Source organism: Nicotiana tabacum, chromosome 13, assembly GCF_000715075.1.
Source record: "Nicotiana tabacum cultivar K326 chromosome 13, ASM71507v2, whole genome shotgun sequence".
Classification (NCBI taxonomy): domain Eukaryota; kingdom Viridiplantae; phylum Streptophyta; class Magnoliopsida; order Solanales; family Solanaceae; genus Nicotiana; species Nicotiana tabacum.
Genome location: NC_134092.1, coordinates 58,679,869 through 58,704,905, shown reverse-complemented (window position 1 = coordinate 58,704,905; position 25,037 = coordinate 58,679,869). Strand labels below are relative to the sequence as shown.

Below are 25,037 nucleotides of genomic sequence, written 5' to 3'. Positions count from 1 at the left end.
CGTCAATAAACACAATGACAAATGAATCAAGATTGGGCTGGAATTAGGGGTGGGCGTCGGTCGGTTCGATCGGTTATTATGAAAGTACTTTTCGGTTTATCAGTTTCGATTTTGTAATATTAATAACCAAATCAAACCAAAGTATTTATGGTTCGGTGCGGTTTTTTCAAGGTTCGGTTCGGTTATTTCCGTTTTAGTCTTTCGGTTATTAATGGTTTTTTCAAGGTTTGGTTTTCAAAGTTCTTGATTCAAGTTGATTATAGGCCCAACTGGGTATAAAGGCGGAACCCCATTTTCATTACCCAGAGATTTAATTGGAGGTGACTCAAGCTCTAAGAAAGTATTAACTATGATCCCTTTTTCTTGTCGTATCATTCGAGCAGTAGATAGTGGTATATGTAAACGACCATCTTTATCCAGCATGGTCCTTGGCAAAACCTTAGCTGGAAGAGGATTTAAGTAAGTCGAAACAGGCAATAACGTGTTCGAATCCTTAAAATCGGAGATGTCAATATCGTGATCATCTTTAAGCATCTGTGCATAAAACATGAGGCCAAGAAAAGCAGCACTAGAAGTGAAGAATGCGTAGCTCGGTAAACCAAGTTCAGTTGCTACCTCTATCATTTTGTCGCTAAACATGTCAACAATCACACCACTAAATCGAGTACCGGACTTACTATGATTGGTCATGAAATTGTCTACAATTGCATCTCTTACTAGTTGCTTAGAATTATCAAAGAGCTATCAACGAGAACAACTTCTGGAGGTTTATTACAATTGCATCCCAAAATTTTGGTTTTTCGGTTTAACCGAAACACGAAAACCATAAACCGCACTGAATACCAAAATTTAATAATCTAAAAACCACACACCGACCGCATAACCGATTAAATCGAAATCGAAAAACTGAAATTCACGGTTCGGCCGGTATTTTTAGTTCGGCCGGTATTATGCCCACCCCTGGCTGGAATACACTATTCATCAGGTGCATGAATGCTGCTAGGGCATTGGTTAGCCCAAATAACATCACAAGGAACTCATAGTGACCATCCAGAGTCCTAAAAGCGGACTTCGGGATATCTGAATCTTGAATCTTTAGCGGATGATACCCTGACCGCAAATCAATATTTTAGAACACTCTGGCACCTTGTAGCTAATCAAATAAGTCATCAATGTGCGGCAATGTGTACCTGTTCTTCACTATAACCGTGTTCAACTGGTGATAGTCAATACACATGCGCATAGAACCATCCTTCTTCTTCACAAATAAAATCGGAGTACCCCAAGGTGACACACTAGGCCGAATGAAACCCTTATCAAGTAACTCTTGCAACTGCTCCTTCAATGCCTTCAACTCGGCTGGGGCCATACGATATGGTGGAATAGAAATAGGCTGAGTGTCCGGCAACAAGTCAATACCAAAATCAATATCTCTATCGGGTGGCATGCCCCGAACATCTGCTGGAAATACATCTGGAAAATATCTCACTACCAGAACTAACTCAATGGTAGGAGTATCAACACTAACATATGTCACAAAGGCTAGGTATGCATCACACCCCTTCTTGACTATTCGTTGTGCCTTAAGGAAGGACATAACCCTGCTAGGAACGTAATCCAAAGTACCCTTCCACTCCAACCGCGGTAAACCTGGCATAGCCAATGTCACCATCTTGGTGTGACAATCAAGAATAGCATGATGGAGCGACAACTAATCCATGCCCAAGATAACATCAAAGTCTACCATACTAAGCAACAATAGATCAACTCTGGTCTCAAAACCACCAATAACAACTAAATACGACTGATACACATGCTCAAAAATGATAGAATCTCCCACGGGCGTGGATACATAAATAGGAGAACTCAAAGAATCACGAGATATACCCAAATACAGAACAAAGTAAAATGATACATTTAAGTAGAGCCTGGATCAAATAAGACTGATGCATCTCTATGACAAACCGGAATAATACCTGTGATAACTACGTCTAATGCAACCGCCTCCGTCCTACCCGAAAAAGCATAACATTTGTCCTGGCCTCCCCCTCTAGGGCGACCCTTACCCACCAGACCTCCACCCCTAGCTGGCTGTGTAGGTGGAGCGGCAACTGGAACAGTGACACAACCTTAGAAGTTTGGGGACCCTGTGGAATGCATAGAGCCTGAGTAGTCGGTGGAGGTGCACCCCTCCTGAGTCTGGGGCAGTCCCTCACCTTATGAAGAGTATTAACACACTCAAAACAAGCTCTTAGAGGATGTGGCTGCTAAAGCTGGCTCGGGCCTGGCCGGATGGACTGACCGCTGAAAGTACCACATGCAGGAGGTGCACTAGATGGTGGCGGTGCATAATGGGCAACCTGAGACCTGGAAGTCGCTGGAGTACTATTAGAAGCTGGAAGTACTGAATGAACTGGACGGCTCATATAGCCTCTACCATGATGGGCTGCAACTAGGGCACGATTCCCAGGTTTTTTTATTATCACTGTTGGAATATTTTTGTTGACGACTTGGTCAGGGCGGTTCACAATTTCTTTGCTGAAGGCACTGTAAAGCCCTAAGTTTGAATTCAAATTTAATTGCCCTTATTCCGAAAGTCTATCCACTTAAGTTATTAAGTATTCCCAAAGACGAGGGGGCACCACTATATCCGCCAGAATCTTGAGGGTTCTTAGCCTCCTTGTCCTTTCTCTCCCGCCCCCCACATACCCTACAATCTTAGTGCGATCTCTACCACCTACTGATATGGGTTATCTATCTCCAACTCTCGAGCCATGCTGAATCTAATACCGTAGTTGAGCCCCTCGATAAATTGACGGACTCGCTCTTTGACTATGAAAACCAAGGCAGGTGCATGTCTAGACAACTCACTGAATCTGACAGCATACTCTGACATTGTCATGGTACCCTGGTGCAGCTACTCAAACTCCATGCACCATGCATCCTAAAGACTCTAGGGGACAAACTCTCTCAATAACATCTCTGAAAATTGAGCCCATGTGAGTGAAGCTGTATCGGCTGGGCTACCCTCCTTATAAGCCCGCCACCACCGTTACTGTCATGACCCAAACCGATGGGCCGCGATGGGCACCCGGTGCCTTATTAAACCGAGTACCAACGTTGCATATCCTTCTTATTGTATTGTCATTGACAAATGGGCCAAACGGGTCGTCATGGGCTAACCAGAATAAACATAAGGGAATACTTAATATAAGACAACCCAATCTGATATAAAAACTTATACATTTGACATACGGGCCTATAAGGCCACAATGAGCACTCGTACACTGAACATAGGCCGACAAGGACATACATTCTTTCAAATACATGACATATGTCTACAAGCCTCTAAGAATACATAATTGTCATAAGGTCGGGACAGAGCCCCGCCATACCAATCAATACATATCTTAATCATACAGACCAAATAGCAACTCCAAAGAAATTGGAGCGCACCAAAATCTTCCGCTGAGCTGATAGACTACTTGGAGGACTCTCGACCTGGCTATCGGGACCCGTGGGCATGAAACGCAGCGTCCCCAAGCAAAAGGGACGTCATTACAAATAATGTACCGAGTATATAAGGAATGAAATCAGTAAACAATAGAGTTGAGAGAAACATGAAGTAAAAGACTCAACATGTAAGTCTGAATAACTCTGTGAATCATTAATATTTACAATGCCAGGCATATGCATAAAAACATCATACCATGCATAGGTATATACATACATAACATCATCAAGCCTCTGAGGGCATCCCATCATATCATCTCGGCTACTGTGGGCAAATCATCAACGTATACCAGCTGATTAGGTGGTGGTGCGTATATAATGTCGTAACCTTTTCCCATATCCCATATACATATAATATACGCGTATATAATTCCATCTGGTCATGGGTCAATTTACATGCATAAATGAATGAAATACATATGAAATACGTCAATAAAATCTCTCGGAACGTCATAGGACCATTATGCCTTTGATTTATGTCATAAAATAAACTTATCAACTTACGTATTTTCTGAGACCCATAAACAGATGATAGAATAATAAGACACATGGGGAATCAAGAATATAGACACCCTTAGTATTTTTATGAATTGAGTCATTTATGAAAGTAGCACATTTTGCTCGTTACATTTGCATCATTTGGATCATGCCAAAAGAAAGAAGGGATGGCCTCAACATACATGAACCAATTCGACAATCCCTCTAACACACGTTGATTGCAACAAAACATGTAACGGCGGATCAAAGTAGGGGAAAATCTATATGATATTCTTTGAGAAAGATTACACCGTACTCCCTTACAATCACAAAATCTCGTTACTATAACATTACGTAGTGTCGTATGCTTTTTATAGCAAAATCACGTTGCTAACATCTAATCTTTTATGAAGAAGTTTGATGAAGCTTTTTTTGAACTTTGTAGAGATTCAATAATGAATTAGAGAGGTCCCTTTTAATATTTGAGTGTGGGCCCCACTTAGTAAGACTTGGCCATCAAAATTCATCTAACTGTGCCACCTTTCCACTTGAATTTAAGAATCATTAGGTGAGCATAGTGTGCTGCCACGTTAATGCCTCCTTAACCTTATCCCACCCCTTTTACTTAATCAACTATTAATCCCCCATTAATCCAATAATTAACCAATTACCCACATAATTAAGAATTATCTTAAATTACTTAAAATACTACTCACTTTTAACGCACTTTATATACCTTATTATTATGGTCATGTGGTACCTTGTATGGCAGTAGTACATTAATACGGGGTATTATAGCTCGGACCATATTTTATCCCAAATTGTCAAATTTCGATGAAACTCATTTTCTTCGATTCGCTTACCCTCTCACCTTTACGAATTTACTTATCACTTATTTGAAATAGCGTAATACTTATAACCTCAAAAATAATCTCATTCCCGAGCTTTCATCAATTTAGTAATGGCGTACTTTTACGTACGAAAATATGGGGTGAAACATCATTCCCTCCTTTGGAACATTCATCCTCGAATGTTGACTGATGCACTTATCATTTCCATAACTTATGTCTTCTGAATACTTTAGTACACTCCTTGCCATCTAGGCAACTGTTCTGTGAATAATTCCAAAGGACAGGGCATCCTCCCCACAAGACCTCTTTCTCACACCACGACTTGTGGTCAGAATCCTTCCAATCTCGTAACTGTTGCTACTTTTTATCATGCAGCTTGTACGACTATAACCTAGTAAATGTGCCTATGCGACTCTTCTCTCCTTTTTCCTCCATCTTTTAGCCAATCTCTAGGCCTCACTTTGTAAACATATACAAAGCTTGATAAGATGTCTCTCTAGGCATCTATAGGTATACTGAAGTTCTTCGCTCGGTACTTTGTTTAACTTACGGATATTGCTATATCATTTTTCATAGATCCGTTTATACATCCATATGACTTTGCTATCATAGCTCTTACTTTGATCTATCGTTACTAAGGTTTGCTACCAAACTCTAGGTTACTCTCATTGATTATCCTATATGCATAAATCTAAGTCCTTTAATGCTTCTTCATTACTGTTCATCTTAAGAATGATGGTCTAATATCATCTTATACTTTTGTAACTTTTATCCATCCATTGTTGATTCACCTCAATGTTGATCTACGATCTACCACCTGATAACTTGAAACTTCTTACGTAATACATTGCCACTAGGGCTTACGTTGCATCAAGGAATATTTGAAGTGATTTTCCTGATCCACTTAGGGGCGATACTGTACTTCAATAATCGTATTTTATAGCATCCAATGTGATTCACCTTACGTGGGTATTTTAATCCCGTACAATTCACGAAATCCTCTTCAAATCATTACTCAATCGAAGGCCTAAACGTCATCCTTTATCTATCACAATTACACCTTCATTGTACTACCAGGGCAATATTCTATCTCTTTTAAATTCTACTAGTCTTAGACTCCTTTGAGTTCATTCCGGCTATACTGAACTTTCTATAACTTAGAGAAACCATCAGCTCTCTTGTTTTCATGGGCTTAATCCCGAGGAATTATCCATTCTCGTCACCTTCTCACTCGCCCTTTCTTATACTTACTCCTGGCTTCCTAAAACCCTGTCGCTTTACCATTCTTTGGCTTGGGACATACACAAATCTATTTATACTACTCGCAACCTTCCTTCAACTTGCTTGCACCATAGATTTCCTTGTGTTATTCTGGAACATCAAGAGAGACATCGCATTGTTTCTCACTCTTCTTTACTCTCTTAATTAGGCTTCTCGATACCTAGAAACCATAGGCTGGAAGGTATGCCACTGACGACGCCTCTATAATTCCTGGATATTAAATCCTCGCACTTCTAGCCTTTTATCCGAAGTAAGGACTATTCACAACCTTTTGCATATGAGTATCTCGTACGTTGTCCACCTTTACCTTACTTATCTTAAAACCTCGCATCACATCTTCTATCTCTTTAATGGCCTTGCTTTAACACAGGTATAATTCATATCCACAACTTGAAGCTCTATTATAATACTTGCACCTCTGGTGCATACACAATCTAATGGGAGCTTCATACTGACTTCTTATAAGGTTAGTACTCTTCTAACTGGCTTTATCGTAGAGCCGTTACAGAATATGGTTGTAGTACTATCTCTCTTGTAACTCTGATATTAAGAGTGATTCTATTATGTTTTCAATCACGATTCCTGAACTTTTTCGGGTCCAATAATCAGACTCCTGATTTACTTAGTTGATTAAACTCTTTAGTTTCCTCTTCCTTCTGATCAACCTTCATGTAGGCTTAAGCTATCTTCCGATCTGCGGCTCCTGGTATTAGTTATTACTTTAGCCTTTCATGGGCGCTATGGAATATCCATGATACAATCTTCTGACAATTCAATCCTTTGTCTATGCCTTAGGCTCAATTCTTTCTTTTAACTTATACTAGAGTTTTCTACGGTTGTATGAATGTGAATATATATGTTGCATGGATAATACTCTAAAATTTTAGGTGCGTTGATAACGTAACTAACTCTGGATAATTTATCGAATAATTCCTTTCGTTCCATCTCAGCTTTCTTTAAACATAAGCAATTACTTTTCCTGCTCTTTCTGCCCCCTTGTTGCATGCATGCTTAGATTATCTTAGTCCCCATTCATGTCGGAATATTGTGCAATTCATATGGTCTCAAATGATACTTTTGGTTTCATTTTTCGCTCATTAGCCACCCTATGTGCCACTTTCTTATGAAGTACATACAATGTTGTTGTGAGACTGTTGTTACAAGACCATTTCCTCTTTAGGTCACTATGCTTAGGTTGAAGCCTTCTTCCTTATTTCCTCAGCTAGTTTTACATTGTAGTATTTAGGGAGACCTTCTGGCTCTTGTAAAGTTACAAGCTTATCACATCGTATACTTGACGAAATATTTTGATGTTCTTCCCCGCCTATAATTATTCGTAGTTAATTATTTCCACGACCTTGTGCTTGTAGGGTTGATTCTGAACTAATATTTTGACTGTCTTCCCAGTGGCATTCTCTTTTATTTACCTTTAACTACCCCAACTCCTATCTGAATATATCTCAAGGATCACGATGTCATATCTGCGAGACTGAATTCCCTATGTTGGGGTTCACTATGTTCGTCTTGCACAGTCTGTTGATTTGTCTGTGTCCTCTTGTTTAGCCATAACTAGGCTCTTCCTGGATCAACTACTAACTACTCATTGGCCCATTATCATATCAATATTCCGCGTAATATTCTAGGCTTATCTCCTTTATCTTAACTTACGCCTCGTACATGCTCCTTATCTATCAATAATATCTCTAGCAGTAACCCTTACTTCCTCTCCTTTACGTCATATTTGCATAATGTTCTGAAATCGTAGCATATCTATAGGATTTGAATATGTGCAATCTCATCCCTTTCTCATTTTTTTATCGCATTCTTCCTTTACCATTCCATAGTTACTAGAACCACTTAATTCTGACTTAATGCCACATCACTCCATATTCCCCCCTTTAGAGAAGTACTAAGATTCAGTGCTACGATGATCTACGTATAGATGTTTTACCTCTTCATCTTTGGCATCTTTCCACATAATCGATGATCCTTACTCGCCTCGCGGTAATCCTTATGTACCAAGGATAACGAAATTCCTTACTCGCGAGGGTGACACTTAGTATAACTAGCATATACAGTCCCTTAAGCTTAACTTTGCTCACCTTGCTTGCTTTAGGGAAGCGTCTTCCTAAATGATCTTTAAAGATTATTCTTCTGTCATCCATTCTATTATCGCCAGGACGTAATCTCTGAAATTCTCATGATGCCGACTATTACTCAGTCCCTAGTTCATGTTTAGTTTATCTTGTTCATCAATCCATGCTGATTTCTAATTACTCTGGGGTCTAACCTATTTTTTGGTAGTCGCATTGGAGTCACGAACTTACTTCTCGAAATGAGGATATGACTTTATGGCCTATACCCTTTTGTTGTCTCAAGGCCTGTCACCTCTCGTCCTTTCCTTCACTTGACATTAGATTCAGTAATATTATCATCTTTCTAATCTACCGTTGTCATCCATGTATCACAGCTTACTCATAATGCTTCATTAACTCTCTTCTTATTTCTCGCTAACATTTATATCTATCACTTTATTCTGAAAACTCGAACAAGACATTCTTTTGCTTTTAGCTCCCCTTGCTCCATCTACTGGCTCTTTGGGTTGCCTAACATTCTTTCTCTACTAGGGACGGGAGTCACACTAAGATAATATTTATCCCTTCCAAGCTTCCAGTGCCTATCTTTGTAGTACTCATATCTAGTTGTACTATTTTAGAGTGCACCATCTGGGTGTCTCACAAGGAGATCTATTAGCACATTTGCAATATCCTCCGGAAATGTCAACTAATACAAACAATCCATTTACCATTTTGGGTTACTCTAACCCCAGTCGGATCCTGATATCTCGTCCTTCTCTTAAACTACACATGTCAGCCCTCATGGGGCATAACTAAAATGGGTGTGATCAATTATATATATATCTCTGTTACTGTTGAAAGTAACTCAGAATGCTTATATTACTCTACTTGAATTGTAAATACTGATAATCTTCATTAGCTGGGTACCTCGTACCCTTTTTCACCTTGCTTCTTTTACTTGTTGAAACTTATATCTACCTCCTGAATCTCTCATCGCTTTTCACCATATGTGTAGATATTCTTAACTTAAGGATCCTTATCAAGAAGCTTACACACATGTTCTACTGAAAACTTCACATTTACTCATCATAAGCAGGATGCAAATCTCGAGTTCCTCTGACTTAACTCTTCCACAGCTATATCTCTTACCAACCGTCTTTCTGGATGTAGGTATCGTTACATTACGAATAAGATAGAGTTTAAAAAATTGAGTTCTTACAACTGAGATCTACCACACGTATAGAGTAAGAAGAAAGAGTGACAATTCTAAATGCTCTGTAGCCTCGTGCTTAATAGTGTGGTGCACAACACACCCATAAACAAGACTCTACTAGACACGGCTTGTAGACTCCCTAGAACAGAACTGCTCTACTACCACTTTTGTCACGACCCAAACCGATGGGCCGCGATGGGTACCCAGTACCTTATTCAACCGAGTACCAACGTTACATATCCTTCTTATCGTACTGTCATTGGCAAATAGGCCAAATGGGTCGTCATGGGCTAACCAAAATATACATAAGGCAATACTTAATATAAGACGACCCAATCTGATATAAAAACTTATACATTTGACATACGGGCCTATAAGGCCACAATGAGCACTCGTACACTGAACATAGACCGACAAGGCCATACACTCTTTCATGTACATGACATCTGTCTACAAGCCTCTAAGAATACATAATTGTCATAAAGGTCGGGACAGAGCCCCACCATATCAATCAATACATATCTTAATCATATTGACCAAATAGCAACTCCGGAGTAATTGGAGCACACCAACACCTTCCGCTGAGCTAATAGCCTACTTGGAGGACTCTCGACCTGGCTATCGGGAGCTGCGGGCATGAAACGCAGCGTCCCCAAGCAAAAGGGACGTCAGTACAAATAATGTACCGAGTATGTAATGAATGAAATCAGCGTATTTTGCTCGTTTATTTTGTATCATTTGGATCATGCCAAAAGAAAGAAGGGATAGCCTTAACATACCTGAACCGATTCTCTTGACAATCCCTCTAACACACGTTGATTGCGACAAAACATGTAATGGCGGATCGAAGTAGGGGAAAATTCGTATAATATTCTTTGAGAAAGATTATAGCGTGCTCCCGTAGAATCGCGAAATCCCGTTACTATAACATTACGTAGTCTCGTATGATTTTTGTAGCAAAATCACATTGCTAACATCTAATCTTTTATGAAGGAGTTTGCTGAAGCTTTCTTTGAACTTTGTAGAGATTCAATAATGGATTAGAGAGGTCTCTTTTAATATTTGAGTGTGGGCCACACTTCGTAAGATTTGGCCACCAAAATTCATCTAACTTTGCCACCTTTCCACTTGAATTTAACAGTCATTAGGTGAGCATAGTGTGCTTCCATGTTAATGCCTCCTTAACCTTATCCAAATATTCACCCCTTTTCATTAATTAACTGTTAATCCCCCACTAATCCAATAATTAACCTAATTATCTACATAATAAGAATTATCTCAAATTACTTAAAATACTACTCACTTTTAACATACTTTATATACCTTACTATCATGGTCATGTGGTACCTTGTATGGCACAAGTCCATAAATACCGGGTATTATAGCTTAGACCATTTGTTTTATCCCAAAATGTCAAATTTCGACAAAACTCATTTTCTTCGATTCGCTTACCCTCTCAACTTCATGAATTTACTTATCACTTGTTTGAAATAGCGTAATACTTATAAACTCAAAACTAATCTCATTCCCGAGCTTTCATCAATTTACTTATGGCATACTTTTACGTACGAAAATATGGGGTGTAACATCAGTCCCCCCTTTGGAACATTCGTCCTCGAATGTTGACTGATGCACTTATCATTTCCATAACTTATGTCTTTTGAATACTTTAGTACACTCCTTGCCATCTAGGCAACTGTTCTGTGAATAATTCCTAAGGCCGGGGCATTCCCCCCTTTAGACCTCTTTCTCACACCACGACTTGTGGTCGGAATCCTTCCAATCTCGTAACTGTTGCTACCTTTTATCATGCAGTTTTTATGAATCTAACCTTGTAAATGTGCCTATGCGAATCTTCTCTCCTTTTTCCTCCAGCTTTTAGCCAATCTCTAGGCCTCACTTTGTAAACATATATAGAGTTTGATAAGATGTCTCTCTAGGCATCTATAGGTATACTGAAGTTCTTCGCTTGGTACTTTGTTGAACTTACGGATATTGTTATATCTTATTTCATAGATCCAGTTATCCATCTGTATGACTTTACTGCCATAGCTCTTACTTTGATCTATCGTTACTAAGGTTTGCTATCAAACTCCAGGTTACTCTCGTTGCTTATCCTATATACATAAATCTAAGTCCTTTAATGCTTCTTCACTACGGTTCATCTTAAGAATGATGGCCTAATCTCATCTCATACTTTGTAACTTTTATCCATCCATTGTTGATTCACCTCAATGTTGATCTACAATCTACCACCGATAACTTGAAACTTCTTACGTAATACATTGCCACTAGGGCTTACGTTGCATCGAAGAATATTTGATGTGATCTTCCTGATCCACTTAGGGGCGATATTGTACTTCAATAATCGTATTTTATAGCATCCAATGTGATTCACCTTACGTGGGTATTTTAATCCCGTACAATTCATGAAATCCTCTTCAAATCATTACTCAATCAAAGGCCCAAACATCATCCTTTATCTATCACAATTACACCCTCATTGTACTACCAGGGCAACATTCCATCTCTTCTAAATGATACTAGTCTTAGACTCCTTTGTGTTCATTCCGGCTATACAGAACTTTCTATAACTTAGAGAAACCATCAGCTCTCTTGTTTTCATGGGCTTAATCCCGAGGACTTATCCATTCTCATCACCTTCTCACTCGCCCTTTCTTATCCTTACTCCTGTCTTCCTAAAACCCTGTCGCTTTACCATGCTTTAGCTTGGGACTTACACATATCTATTTATACTACTCGCAACCTTCCTTCAACTTGCTCGTACTATAGATTTCCTTCTGTTATTTTGGAACATCAAGCGATACATTGCATCGTTTCTAACTCTTCTTTACTCTCTTAAACAGGCTTCTCGATACCTAGAAACCATAGGCTGGAAGGTATGCCACTGACGACGCCTCTATCATTCCTGAATATAAAATCCATGCACTTCTAGCCTTCTATCCAAAGTAAGTACTATTCACAACCTTCTGCATATGAGTATCTCGTACGTTGTCCACCTTTACCTTACTTATCTTAAAACCTCGCATTACATCTTCTATCTCTTTCATGACCTTGCATTAACACATGTATAATTCACATCCACAACTTGAAGCTTTATTATAATACTTGCACCTCGGGTGGGAGCTTTATACTGACTTCTTATAAGGTTAGTACTCTTCTAACTGGCTTTATCGTAGAGCCGTTACAGAATATGGTTGTAGTACTATCTCTCTTGTAACTCTGATATTAAGAGTGATTCTATTATGTTCTCAATCACGATTCCTGAACTTTTTCGGGTCCAATAATCAGACTCCTGATTTACTTAGTTGATTAAACTCTTTAGTTTCCTCTTCCTTCTGATCAACCTTCATGTAGGCTTAAGCTATCTTCCGATCTGCGGCTCCTGGTATTAGTTATTACTTTAGCCTTTCATGGGCGCTATGGAATATCCATGATACAATCTTCTGACAATTCAATCCTTTGTCTATGCCTTAGGCTCAATTCTTTCTTTTAACTTATACTAGAGTTTTCTACGGTTGTATGAATGTGAATATATATGTTGCATGGATAATACTCTAAAATTTTAGGTGCGTTGATAACGTAACTAACTCTGGATAATTTATCGAATAATTCCTTTCGTTCCATCTCAGCTTTCTTTAAACATAAGCAATTACTTTTCCTGCTCTTTCTGCCCCCTTGTTGCATGCATGCTTAGATTATCTTAGTCCCCATTCATGTCGGAATATTGTGCAATTCATATGGTCTCAAATGATACTTTTGGTTTCATTTTTCGCTCATTAGCCACCCTAGGTGCCACTTTCTTATGGAGTATATACAATGTTGTTGTGAGACTATTGTTACAAGACCATTTCCTCTTTAGGTCATTGTGCTTAGGTTGAAGCCTTTTTCCTTATTTCCTCAGCTAGTCTTTCGTTGTAGTACTTAGGGAGACCTTTTGGCTCTTGTAAAATTACAAGCTTATCACATCGTATACTTGACGGAATTTTTTGATGTTCTTCCCCGCCTATAACTATCCGTAATTAATTATTTCCATGCCCTTGTACTTGTAGGGTTGCTTCTGAACTAATATTTTGACTGTCTTCCCAGTGGCATTCTCTTTTATTTACCTTTAACTACATCAACTCCTATCTGAATATATCTCAAGGATCATGATGTCATATCTGCGAGACTGAATTCCCCATGTTGGGGTTCACTATGTTCGTCTTGCACAGTCTGTTGATTTGTCTGTGTCCTCTTGTTTAGACATAACTAGGCTCTTCCTGGATCAACTACTAATTACTCGTTGGCCCATTCTCATATTAATATTCCGTTTAATCTTCTTGGGTTATCTCCTTTATCTTAACTTACGCCTCGCACATGCTCCTTATCTATCAATAATATCTCTGGCAGTAACCCTTTCTTCCTCTCCTTTACGTCATATTTGCATAATGTTCTGGAATCGTAGCATATCTGTAGGATTTGAATTAGTGCAATCTCATCCCTTTCTCATTTTTTTTATCGTATTCTTCCTTTACCATTCCATAGTTACTAGAACCACTTAATTCTGACTTAATGCCACATCACTCCATATTCCCCCCTTTAGGGAGTATTAAGATTTAGTGCTACGATGATCTACGTATAGATGTTTTACCTCTTCATCTTTGGCATCTTTCCACATCATCGATGATCCTTACTCGCCTCGCGGTAACCCTTCTGTACCAAGGATAACGCAATTCCTTACTCGCGAGGGTGACACTTAGTGTAACTAGAACATACAGTCCCTTAAGCTTAACTTTGCTCATCTTGCTTGCTTTAGGGAAGCGTCTTCCTGAATGACCTTTAAAGAGTATTCTTCTGTCATCCATTCTATTATCGTCGGGACACAATCTCTGAAATTCTCATGATGCCGACTACTACTCAGTCCCTAGTTCATGTTTAGTTTATCTTGTTCATCAATCCATGCTGATTTCTTATTACACTGGGGTCTAAAGTTTTTTTGGTAGTCGGGTTGGAGTCACGAACTTACTTCTCGAAATGAGGATATGACTTTATGGCCTATACCCTTTTGATGTCTCAAGGCCTGTCACCTCTCGTCCTTTCCTTCACTTGACTATAGATTTTGTAATACTATCATCTTTCTAATCTACCGTTGTCATCCATGTATCACAGCTTACTCATAATGCTTCATTAACTCTCTTCTTATTTCCCGCTAACATTTATGTTTATCACTTTATTCTGAAAACTCGAACAAGACATTCTTTTGCGTTTAGCTCCCCTTGCTCCATCAACTGGCTTTTCGGGTTGCCTAACATTCTTTCTCTACTAGGGACGGGAGTCACACTAAGATAATATTTATCTCTTCCAGGCTTCCAGTGCCTATCTTTGTAGTACTTATATCTAGTTTTACTATTTTAGAGTGCACCATCTGGGTGTATCACAAGGAGATCTATTAGCACATTTGCAATATCCTCCGGATATGTCAACTAATACAAACAATCCATTTACCATTTTGGGTTACTCTAACCCCAGCCGGATCCTGATATCCCGTCCTTCTCTTAAACTACACCTGTCAGCCCCCATAGGGCATAACTGAAATGGGTGAGGTCAATTATATATATATCTCTGTTACTGTTGAAAGTTACTCAGAATGCTTATATTTCTCTGCTTGAATTGTAAATACTGATAATCTTCATTAGCTGGGTACCTCGTACCCTTTTTCACCTTGCTTCTTTTACTTGTTGAAACTTATATCTACCTCCTGAATCTCTCATTGCTTTTCACCATATGTGTAGATATTCTTAACTTAAGGATCCTTATCAAGAAGCTTACACACATGTTCTACTGAAAACTTCACATTTACTCATCATAAGCAGGATGCAAAAATCGAGTTCCTCTGACTTAACTCTTTCACAGCTATATCTCTTACCAACCGTCTTTCTGGATGTAGGTATCGTTGTATAACTAATAAGATAGAGTTTAGAAAATTTAGTTCTTACAACTGAGCTCTACCACACGATCTAGAGTAAGAAGAAAGAGTGACAGTCCTAAATGCCCTATAGCCTCCTGCTTATAAGTGTGGTGAACAATACACCCATAAACAAGACTCTACTAGACACGGCTTATAGACTCCCTAGGATAGAACTGCTCTGATACCACTTTTGTCACGACCCAAACCGATGGGCCGCGACGGGAACCCGGTGCCTTATTCAACCGAGTACCAACGTTACATATCCTTCTTATCGTACTGTCATTGGCAAATGGGCCAAATGGGCTGTCATTGGCTAACCAGAATAAACATAAGAGAATACTTAATATAAGACAATCCAATCTGATATAAAAACTTATACATTTGACATACGGGCCTATAAGGCCACAATGAGCACTCCTATACTGAACATAGGCCGACAAGGCCATACAATCTTTCATATACATGACATCTGTCTACAAGCCTCTAAGAATACATAATTGTCATAAAGGTCGGGACAGAGCCCCTCCATACCAATCAATACATATCTTAATCATACTGACCAAATAGCAACTCCGGAGCAATTGGAGCGCACCAACACCTTCCGCTGAGCTGATAGCATTCTTGGAGGACTCTCGACCTGGCTATCGGGACCTGCGGGCATGAAACGCAACGTCCCCAAGCAAAAGGAACATCAGTATAAATAATGTACCGAGTATATAAGGAATGAAATTAGTAAACAATAGACATGAGAGAAACATGGAGTAAAAGACTCAACATATGAATCTGAATAACACTCTGAATCATTAATATTTACAATGCCATTCATATGCGTATTAATGTCATACCATGCATAGGTATATGCATACATAACATCATCAAGCCTCTAAAGGCATCCCATCATATCATCTCGGCCACTATGGGCAAATCATCAACGTATACCAGCTGATCAGGTGGTGGTGCGTATATAACGCTGTAACTTTTTCCCATATCCCATATACATATAATATACGCGTATATAACGCCATCTGGTCATGGGTCAATGTACATGTATAAATGAATGAAATGCATATGAAATACGTCAATAAAATCTCTTGGAATGTCATAGGACCATTATGCCTTTGATTAATATCATAAAATAAACTTATCAACTTACGTATTTTCTGAGACCCATGAACAGATGATAGAATAATAAGACACATGGATAATCAAGAATATAGACACCCTTAGTATTTCTATGAATAGAGTCATTTATAAAAGTTGCGTATTTTGCTTGTTTCATTTGTATCATTTGGATAATGCTAAAAGAAAGAAGGGATAGCCTTAACATACCTGAACCGATTCCCTTGACAATCCCTCTAACACACGTTGATTGCGACAAAACATGTAACGGCGGATCGAAGTAGGGGAAAATTCATATGATATTCTTTGAGAAAGGTTGTATCGTACTCCCTTAGAATCACAAAATCCCGTTACTATAACATTACGTAGTCTCGTATGAGTTTTGTAGCAAAATCACATTGCTAACATCTAATCTTTTATGAAGGAGTTTGCTGAAGCTTTCTTTGAACTTTGTAGAGATTCAATAATGGATTAGAGAGGTCTCTTTTAATATTTACGGGTGGGACACACTTAGTAAGACTTGGCCACCAAAATTCATCTAACTTTGCCACCTTTCCACTTGAATTTAAGAGTCATGATGTGAGCATAGTGTGCTGCCATGTTAATGCCTCCTTAACCTTATCCAAATATTCACCACTTTTCCTTAATCGACCGTTAATCCCCCACTAATCCAATAATTAATCAATTACCCACATATTTAAGAATTATCTCAAATTACTTAAAATAATACTCACTTTTAACACACTTTAATACCTTACTATCATGGTCATGTGGTACCTTGTATGGCACTAGTACATGAATACGGGGTATTATAGCTCGGACCATATTTTATCCCAAATTGTCAAATTTCGACGAAACTCATTTTCTTTGATTCGCTTACCCTCTCACCTTCACGAATTTACTTATCACTTGTTTGAAATAGTGAATACTTATAACCTCAAAAATAATCTCATTCCCGAGCTTTCATCAATTTAATTATGGAATACTTTTACGTACAAAAACATGGGGTGTAACAGTTACGCTGGTCCCGATAATTGGAATGTAGTAAAAGATACCCCGCTCATTTCCACTATACCCATGGTGTGGAGAATACGGTGGCACTTCTCTAGAAAACCATGTGCATCCTCTGTAGCTAGGCCGCTAAAAGTAGGAGGGTGGTACTTCTTGTACCTCTCAAGTCTAATTTGCTCCTCCTCAGATGCTGCTGCGCTAACCTCGGGCTGAACTGAACAACCGGCCACACTAATATATTCTCTGGGACCTGGTAAATATGGACCCGCTGCTCTGGGATGCTGGCCGGGGGAGTCTGAGCTCCTAACATCCAACTTCCAAAACTAATGCCGATTCATATCAAACCAACTCCGATTGACCTCAAATTTTGCACACAAGTCATAAATAACACAACGGACCTATTCCAACTTCCGAAATCGTAATCGAACCCCGATATCAATAAAGTCAACTCTCGGTCAAACTTCTCAACCTTCCAAACCTTCAACTTTCTAACTTTCGCCAATTCAAGCCAAAATGGCCCATGGACCTCCAAATCAATATATGAACACGCTCCTAAGTCCAAAATCACCATACGAAGCTATCAGAACCGTCAAAACTCCATTACAGAATCGTCTACACAAAATTCAAACTCATGTCAACTCTTTCAACTTAAGCTTCCAACTTTGGGACTAAGTGTACTATTTCACTTCGAATCTCACCCGGAACCAAACCAACCACCCCGTCAAGTCACATAATTACTATATAACATAGAGGAAGAAATAAATAGGGGAACAGAACTAAAATACTCAAAACGACCGGCCGGGTCGTTACAATTTGAATGTGACCATGCAAAACAATATACGTTAGTTTTAAGAAAATCAATGATTTTCAATCTTAGTTCGGAACTAAACCCCGTTCCTAAGTGGAATTTCCTCTCTAAAACTCTGTGGATAAGGCAACTTGTTCAAGCTCTTCTACATTCAACTTGGTTGTGTATGTTTCCTCCGGTACCTGAAATGACCTCGATACCTGATAGAAATCTGATGACTCCTCTTCACCATTATCTTCAGTCGGGATGGAAGAGGAAATTGACTCATGAAGTTGTTATTTTACTTAAGAGAATGTTTATGTAAATGTACTTTTGAGAATGGAAGGTATAAATCAAAGTCCTTTTTTCAATCTTATTTCTTGTCCAAATTATAAGTTAATTACTTTTTCATTTGAAAGTTAATTAAAACTTCGAATGCTTATGCTAGAATGAACAGGTGACGTCCTCTTCAAAAGCACCATAAATATAAGGGTCCTCTCTTATGAAACCCTCATAGTCAAAGGGTAGATACCGGAAGTGCAAATTCCCGGGATCAAAGTTATCGGGAAAAAAAATAAAGAATTTTGATCTTTATGAATTAAGTAAAAGGAATATTTTTTGCACAATAAGTAAGCAAAAGTTTTCTTTTATTAGTTAAACTGCCAAACATAAATATATATATATATATATATATATATATATATATATATATATATATATATATATATATATATATATATACACACACACACACACACACACACATCAGTTGTTTTTGCCTGTATAGTCCGGAGGAAGAGAAGTGTTTTCTGCTTTATTTGCAGGTGAAGGTTGTTTCGCATCCGGACCAATACCTTCATCCTTATCTTTTTCTTCTTCTTTAGCTTCCTCTTTTGTTCCCGAATACTCAGAGTTGGTGTTCGAAGAGTCTGAAGCAACGGGCCGAGCAGGGATGTTCTCGAGAGCAGTTGTTTCCAATCTACGAGCCTTGGCAATGCAATCATCAATGTTTTCAATGCCTTCTATGGCTTCCTCCAAACTTTTCCTCCTCATGTGGTAGATTGCATAGGTTTTCTCGGGGAGAAAAGAGTCTTCCTAATCTTGGAGTTTAGCTAGGAACTTCTCGATTTTGGATTGAAGTTGATCATTTTCATCTCTTATAATGCTGATCCTGGAATCAAGTTCGGTATTGGTACTCGCATAAAGCTGGTTCTGCTCCATAAACCTTTTGAACCTTTCTTCCATTTTGGCTCTTTTCTCCTCGGAAGCAGTAGCCTCTTCGGTTTTGGAGTGTAAGCCAGTCTCCATATTGTTGATTTGCTCCATAAAAGAAGACTCTCACTAGACCGTGATAGTTACGGCATTGTGCGGTACAACCCATTTGGCCTTCGCCTCTTTAAGATCCTTATGTAATTGAGTGGATTCTTGGTTGTGGGCCATTTTATCTTGCTCGGATTGCTCTAATCGAGCTTCGAGATTGGCCATCTGAGCAACTTTTGCTTCCAAAACAAGGAGGCACTCGACAAACTGATTTCGATCGGCAACAAGTTGATTTCATTACGTAGTAAGCTCTTCTTTTTCCAAAATCAACATTTGTACGCCCTTGGAAGCAAGGAGGTTAGCCTAAAAAGGGTTAAAGTTGAGGTTATGGAGGCAAAGTTTAGTAAGGAAAAAGAAAAGAAAAAAAATTTAATTGATACCTGGGCCAAACAGTATTGTTGATCAGACATTGAGTAGAAAGATTATCCATCTTTCTCCAATCTTTATCCATGGCCAATGGTTTCAAGTAATGGCAACCTCCATCGGCTTGGAAAGTAGGTCGAACTCATTCGAAACGGTGAGAATGACACTTTGTTTTCCACTAGGATTTTGAGTGGGTGCTGGATAAGTGTTCCCTGAATTCCCATGATCGGATGACTGTGGGGAAGGAACATATTCTCTCTATTCGGTTGGGGCTAGTGTAGAGGCAGCAGCTGGTGTAGAAGGAGTTATGTTTGCATCTGGTGTAGAAGTTGATGGCAGAGGAATGTCAGGCGAAGAACTCCTCGGAACGGGAGCGTCGACAGGAGTCCGGAAACGATACTCAGCATTTTCAGTCAATTCCATTTCTATGAAGAGTCCTTGAACTTCTCCCTGTTGTGGTATTTGAAGCTTTCCTAGCTGAGCATCTGGTTGAGACGATGAAGATCTTTTCCTTCTTTGAAGAGGAACTGCTTCATCATCAATTCCTTCATCAACAAGGACCACTGTGGTTGGTCCGGTTAGAGCTTCCTTTCCTGAAGTCTATTCCCGAGTCCCAGTTGTGGAGGTACTTTTCTCTTTGGTTTTTTTTCCTTGGACCGGGGACTCCGGGAGGAAGCGCCTTCACTGAAAGCAAGAGTGGCTTCACGAGCCCTCTTCCAGTTGAGGACATCATGTAATTGTTTTTGGGCTTCCTCTAGGTTATCGAAGACCTCAACAACAGGACAAACAATAGATCCCTTTGGAAGGCCTTTGTATTGCAAAAAGGGAGTCAACAAACTGATTTCGATTCATGTTGGAAAGTGATATAAGGAGGGAAGAACTTTTACTTACCATGGTTTTTGGCTTCCGAATTAAATATGGGAGCCATTTCCTTCGACCTTCGAGAGTTCGGCGTAGAAATGTCTATAATATTCTATACCCATTTGGGCCATATTCTTAACCTGTGGTGGTTCCCAATGAGTAGGTGGAATAAGGAAATTAATAAGTCAACAAAGGATGAAATCTTTTTAAATGCGATAAGGAAAGGTTATCCAAAGACTTAGGAATAAGATTCCAAGATCAGGAATTAGAGGGGTTATTGCAGGTAAGATGTCTTTAGTGGCAATAACAATGAGTCGTTCCAGTCAGCCACAGCCGTTGTCATCATCAACGCTGGTAAGGATGACATGATGACCGCGTTTGCTGAGATTTAGCACACCTCCACGGAAAATCTTTGGGGAGTAGAGGTTGATCAAATGTTCAAAATTAGGGTTTCCGTTGTCTCAAAGCACAGTTTTCGGAGGCAAGCCACCATACGCCGTACTTTTGGGTCTACCTAAGCCAAGCAGATTTGGTAACGGTGGCAGAATTCTAAAATTATGGGATCAATTTCTTGAACCAATCTCAAAGTGAAGGGGTATGTATAAAGATACATGAACCCTGGTCTGGTGAAGGTGATCCTTTCCACCTCATTGGGGGCGAATATTTTGATGTTTTTCCAGTCGCATTCTTCCTTTACGATGGGAATACTAACATAATAGATGGAAGAAGGGTACCGGCATACATGCCAGTTCTGTCACTATTGGGTTTTATAGCTTCCTTTTAGATTTGAAGGTCTAACTGGGTGTTAAGTTAAAGAGGTATTATGATGTTAACGGTAGGAGGCTCGGTGTCAACATTGACTTCCTTTGTTTTGTTCTTTTTAGGGCCACCAACGAAGAGAAGGCCGAAGTTTTTGAGAACAGCGGTAGCAGAAGACATGGTGATAAGAAATTTGAGTAGTGAGATTTTTTTGAGAAAGAGGGAGTTTGTAGTAGGGTTCTAAGGAAATTCGAAGAAGAAGAAGAAGAAGAAGAGTTTGTAAAAGCGAAGAATAAAAGTGATGAGTAGTGGAGAAGTTTATAGACGGCAAAATTCGTGGTCCTGATTACCTTGAAAACTGGCAAAAGTATTTGCTGAATCATAGGATAACACGTGTTCGGGTTATTAAATACGAGAAGACGTGCATCCTTTCAAGAGTCAGAAACTGTTTATGAACTTTCCAGCCAAGAGAAGGGGTCTTATCTACTTCCCGGTAACACAAAGTTCTATCACCATAAATTAGGGGGACTATCTGTATGGGGGTAAAATTTGTTAGCGAGAGGTGGATGAATTGCAAGATGACACGTGTAACTGGAGACCGGTAAGATATGACTCAGCAAGTAGTTGGCACCGGATGCAGGCATGTGATTGGTGCAGAATAAGTTTCCAAGGCATTGAAATCGGGAACAAAGATTTGAAAGGAAGAATCGGTTGGAAAAGACAGCATTCAATGAGCAATCGTTACAGAGAATCTAGGTACTAATGTTTAACTGTTATGCATCCATTAATAGGGGTTTTATTCTCATTCAAGAGGAGCTTGATTTGGGGATCTTGTCTCCCCGAATAGAGCTATAAATAGGAAACCTTATATCCATAGTTGGACACAAAAACTCATTTTTACTCAAAGGCTATAATTCACTCTCACTATATAAAATTAATTTCTTTTGTTCTTAACACTGTTCTTATTATCGCTTCCGGAGAGGCTCATCATACAGCCAAGCTTGTATTTCCTTTAAGTTATTTTTATAATCTTGATCTGTTCTTTTTTATTTCATATTCTTGGATCAAATAAATTCACGTGTTTAAAACCCCACTACAAATTCAGTTATACCATTTTATGGATAAACACCAGCTATATCCCAGGCCGGAGGGGGAGCTCAAACCCCGATCACTCATACTCCAGAGCAGCCTATTGTAACGACCCGACTGGTCGTTTTGAGTATTGTAGCCATGTTCCCCCATTTACTTCTTATTTTGTGATCAATTTTTATTATGTGACTTGTTGGGTGGTTGGTTTGGTTTCGGGGATATTTCGGAATGAGTTGGGACACTTAGTCCCATGGTTGGAAGCTTGAGCTGAAAGAGTTGATCGGATATTGACTTATGTGTAAACGACTCTGGAATAGAGTTTTGATGGTTCCGATAGCTCCGAAGGGTGATTTCGGACTTGGGAGTGTGACCGGATATTGATTTGGAGATCCGCAGATGATTTCGGCTTGAATTGGCAAAAGTTGAAAAAATAAAAGTTTGGAGAGTTGAGACATTTGACCGAGAGTTAACTTTGTGGTTACCGGGCTCGGATTTTGGTTCCAGAAGTTGGAATAGGTATGTCGTGTCATTTATGACTTGTGTGCAAAATTTGAGGTCAATCAGAGTTGATTTGATAAGTTTCGGCATCGATTGTAGAAGTTGGAATTCATTAGTTTTCATTAGGCTTGTATTGGGGAGCGATTCATGTTTTTGATGTTGTTTGATGTAATTTGAGGCCTCGACTAAGTTCGTATCGAGTTTTAGGACTTGTTGGTATGTTTGGTCGAGGTCTCGGGGCCCTCGGGTGGATTTCGGATGGTTATGGGATTGGAACTTGGACTTAGGATGTTGCTGAAGCTGGGGGTTTTCTGGTGTGATCGCACATGTGAGGGGATTGGTCGCAGGTGCGAGCTCACAGAAGCGAGCCATGGGTCGCAGGTGCAGGCTTGAAGGAGTTGGCCAGTGGTTGCAGGTGCGAGTGATCTTCCACAGATGCGACAAGGCTCCGCAGATGCGGAGATGGGCAGGCGTGGCTGGCTTCGCAGAAGCGGACGTTTTGGCACAAAAGCGCTTCCGCAGATGCGGATCTTGGAGCACAGGTGCATATTGTGAGGGCTTAAGTGAATTCCGCAGATGCAGAGTTTTCACCGCAAAAGCGGTTTCGCAGATGCGGATATTTGGCCCGCATAAGCGAAATGCCTGGTCAGTGTATATAGTCGAAGGGTTCCGAGATTTAGGCGATGTTTGAAGGGGATTTCACTAGATTTCAATAGGTAAGTCACTTCTGATCATTTTTATTCATTAATATTGAATACCCATTGAATTTCCCACCTAGTTTGTGTGTTTTTAAGGTAGAATTTTGGGATAGGGATTAGAGAGTGAGAATTGGGGATTTGAGTGGCGATTTGGTGTCAGATTTGAGTAATTTTGGTATGGTTGGACTCCTGGTTGTATGGGTGTTTGAATTTTGTTAATTTTGTTGGATTCCGAGATGTGGGCCCGAGGTTGACTTTTTGAGTTAACTTTTTGACTTTTGCTTAAGAACTTAGCTTTATCATATGGAATTGATTCCTATAGCTTGTGTTGATGGCCGATTCACAAGGCAAGGGCTTATTGGAGTAGAGATTTGTATGGTTTGAGGTAAGTAACACTTCTAAACTTGGTTATGAATCCCTGAATTATGTGTTATGTGATCGGTGTTGAGGTGACACACATGCTAAGTGACGGGCGTATGGGCGTACACTGTAGAAATTGTGACTCAGTCGATTTCGTGGAACTGTGTAGTCATCTTATCTGAATATTATTAGTGTACTCTATGTGTTAGAGAATTTGAGCTATGATTTATGTTAGAAATCATGATTAGGCTATGTGATGGTACTATTAGGACCCACAATGGTCGTTCTTTTGCTGTTGAGTTATTTGCTTAAATTGCAGTTATGTACTCAGTCATATTCATCATTGCATATCATATCTTAGTCTATATTACCATTTATTATCACATCATGTATCATTGTTTGGGCTGATTGGCATGAGTGTTGTGAGCCTGAGAGACTAAAGAGATTGATGACTGAGTGATGCCGAGGGATTGTTTGTGACTTATATGATGGGATCGGGCTGCACGCTGCAACATGTATTATTGACTTATGATGTGATTGGGTTGCATGCCGCAGTAGGTATTATTGATTCGTGATGGGATCAGGCTGCGCGCCGCAATAGGTTTTATTAGCGCTTGGGCAGGATCCGCCCCTCCGGGGTCTGACATACCAGCAGTGAGCGCAGGTACCGTACAGTGCTGAGTGACTATATGTGATGAGTGAGAATTGAGACAGTCAGATTGAGTACTCTGAGAGTGTCAGTAGGTGAGGTTTTCATTGTGTTGCATCACATGTGACATGCACATTGG

General features: G+C 39.5%; 1 protein-coding gene across 1 annotated transcript; it reads right to left on the bottom strand.

Moving 5' to 3' along the window:
* Positions 1-234: 234 nt before the first annotated feature.
* On the bottom strand, positions 235-624 carry LOC142168133 (anthocyanidin 3-O-glucosyltransferase 6-like). The gene has a single exon (XM_075228794.1). It carries the CDS (start codon positions 622-624, stop codon positions 235-237), a length of 390 nt encoding a protein of 129 aa, XP_075084895.1.
* Positions 625-25,037: the final 24,413 nt, after the last annotated feature.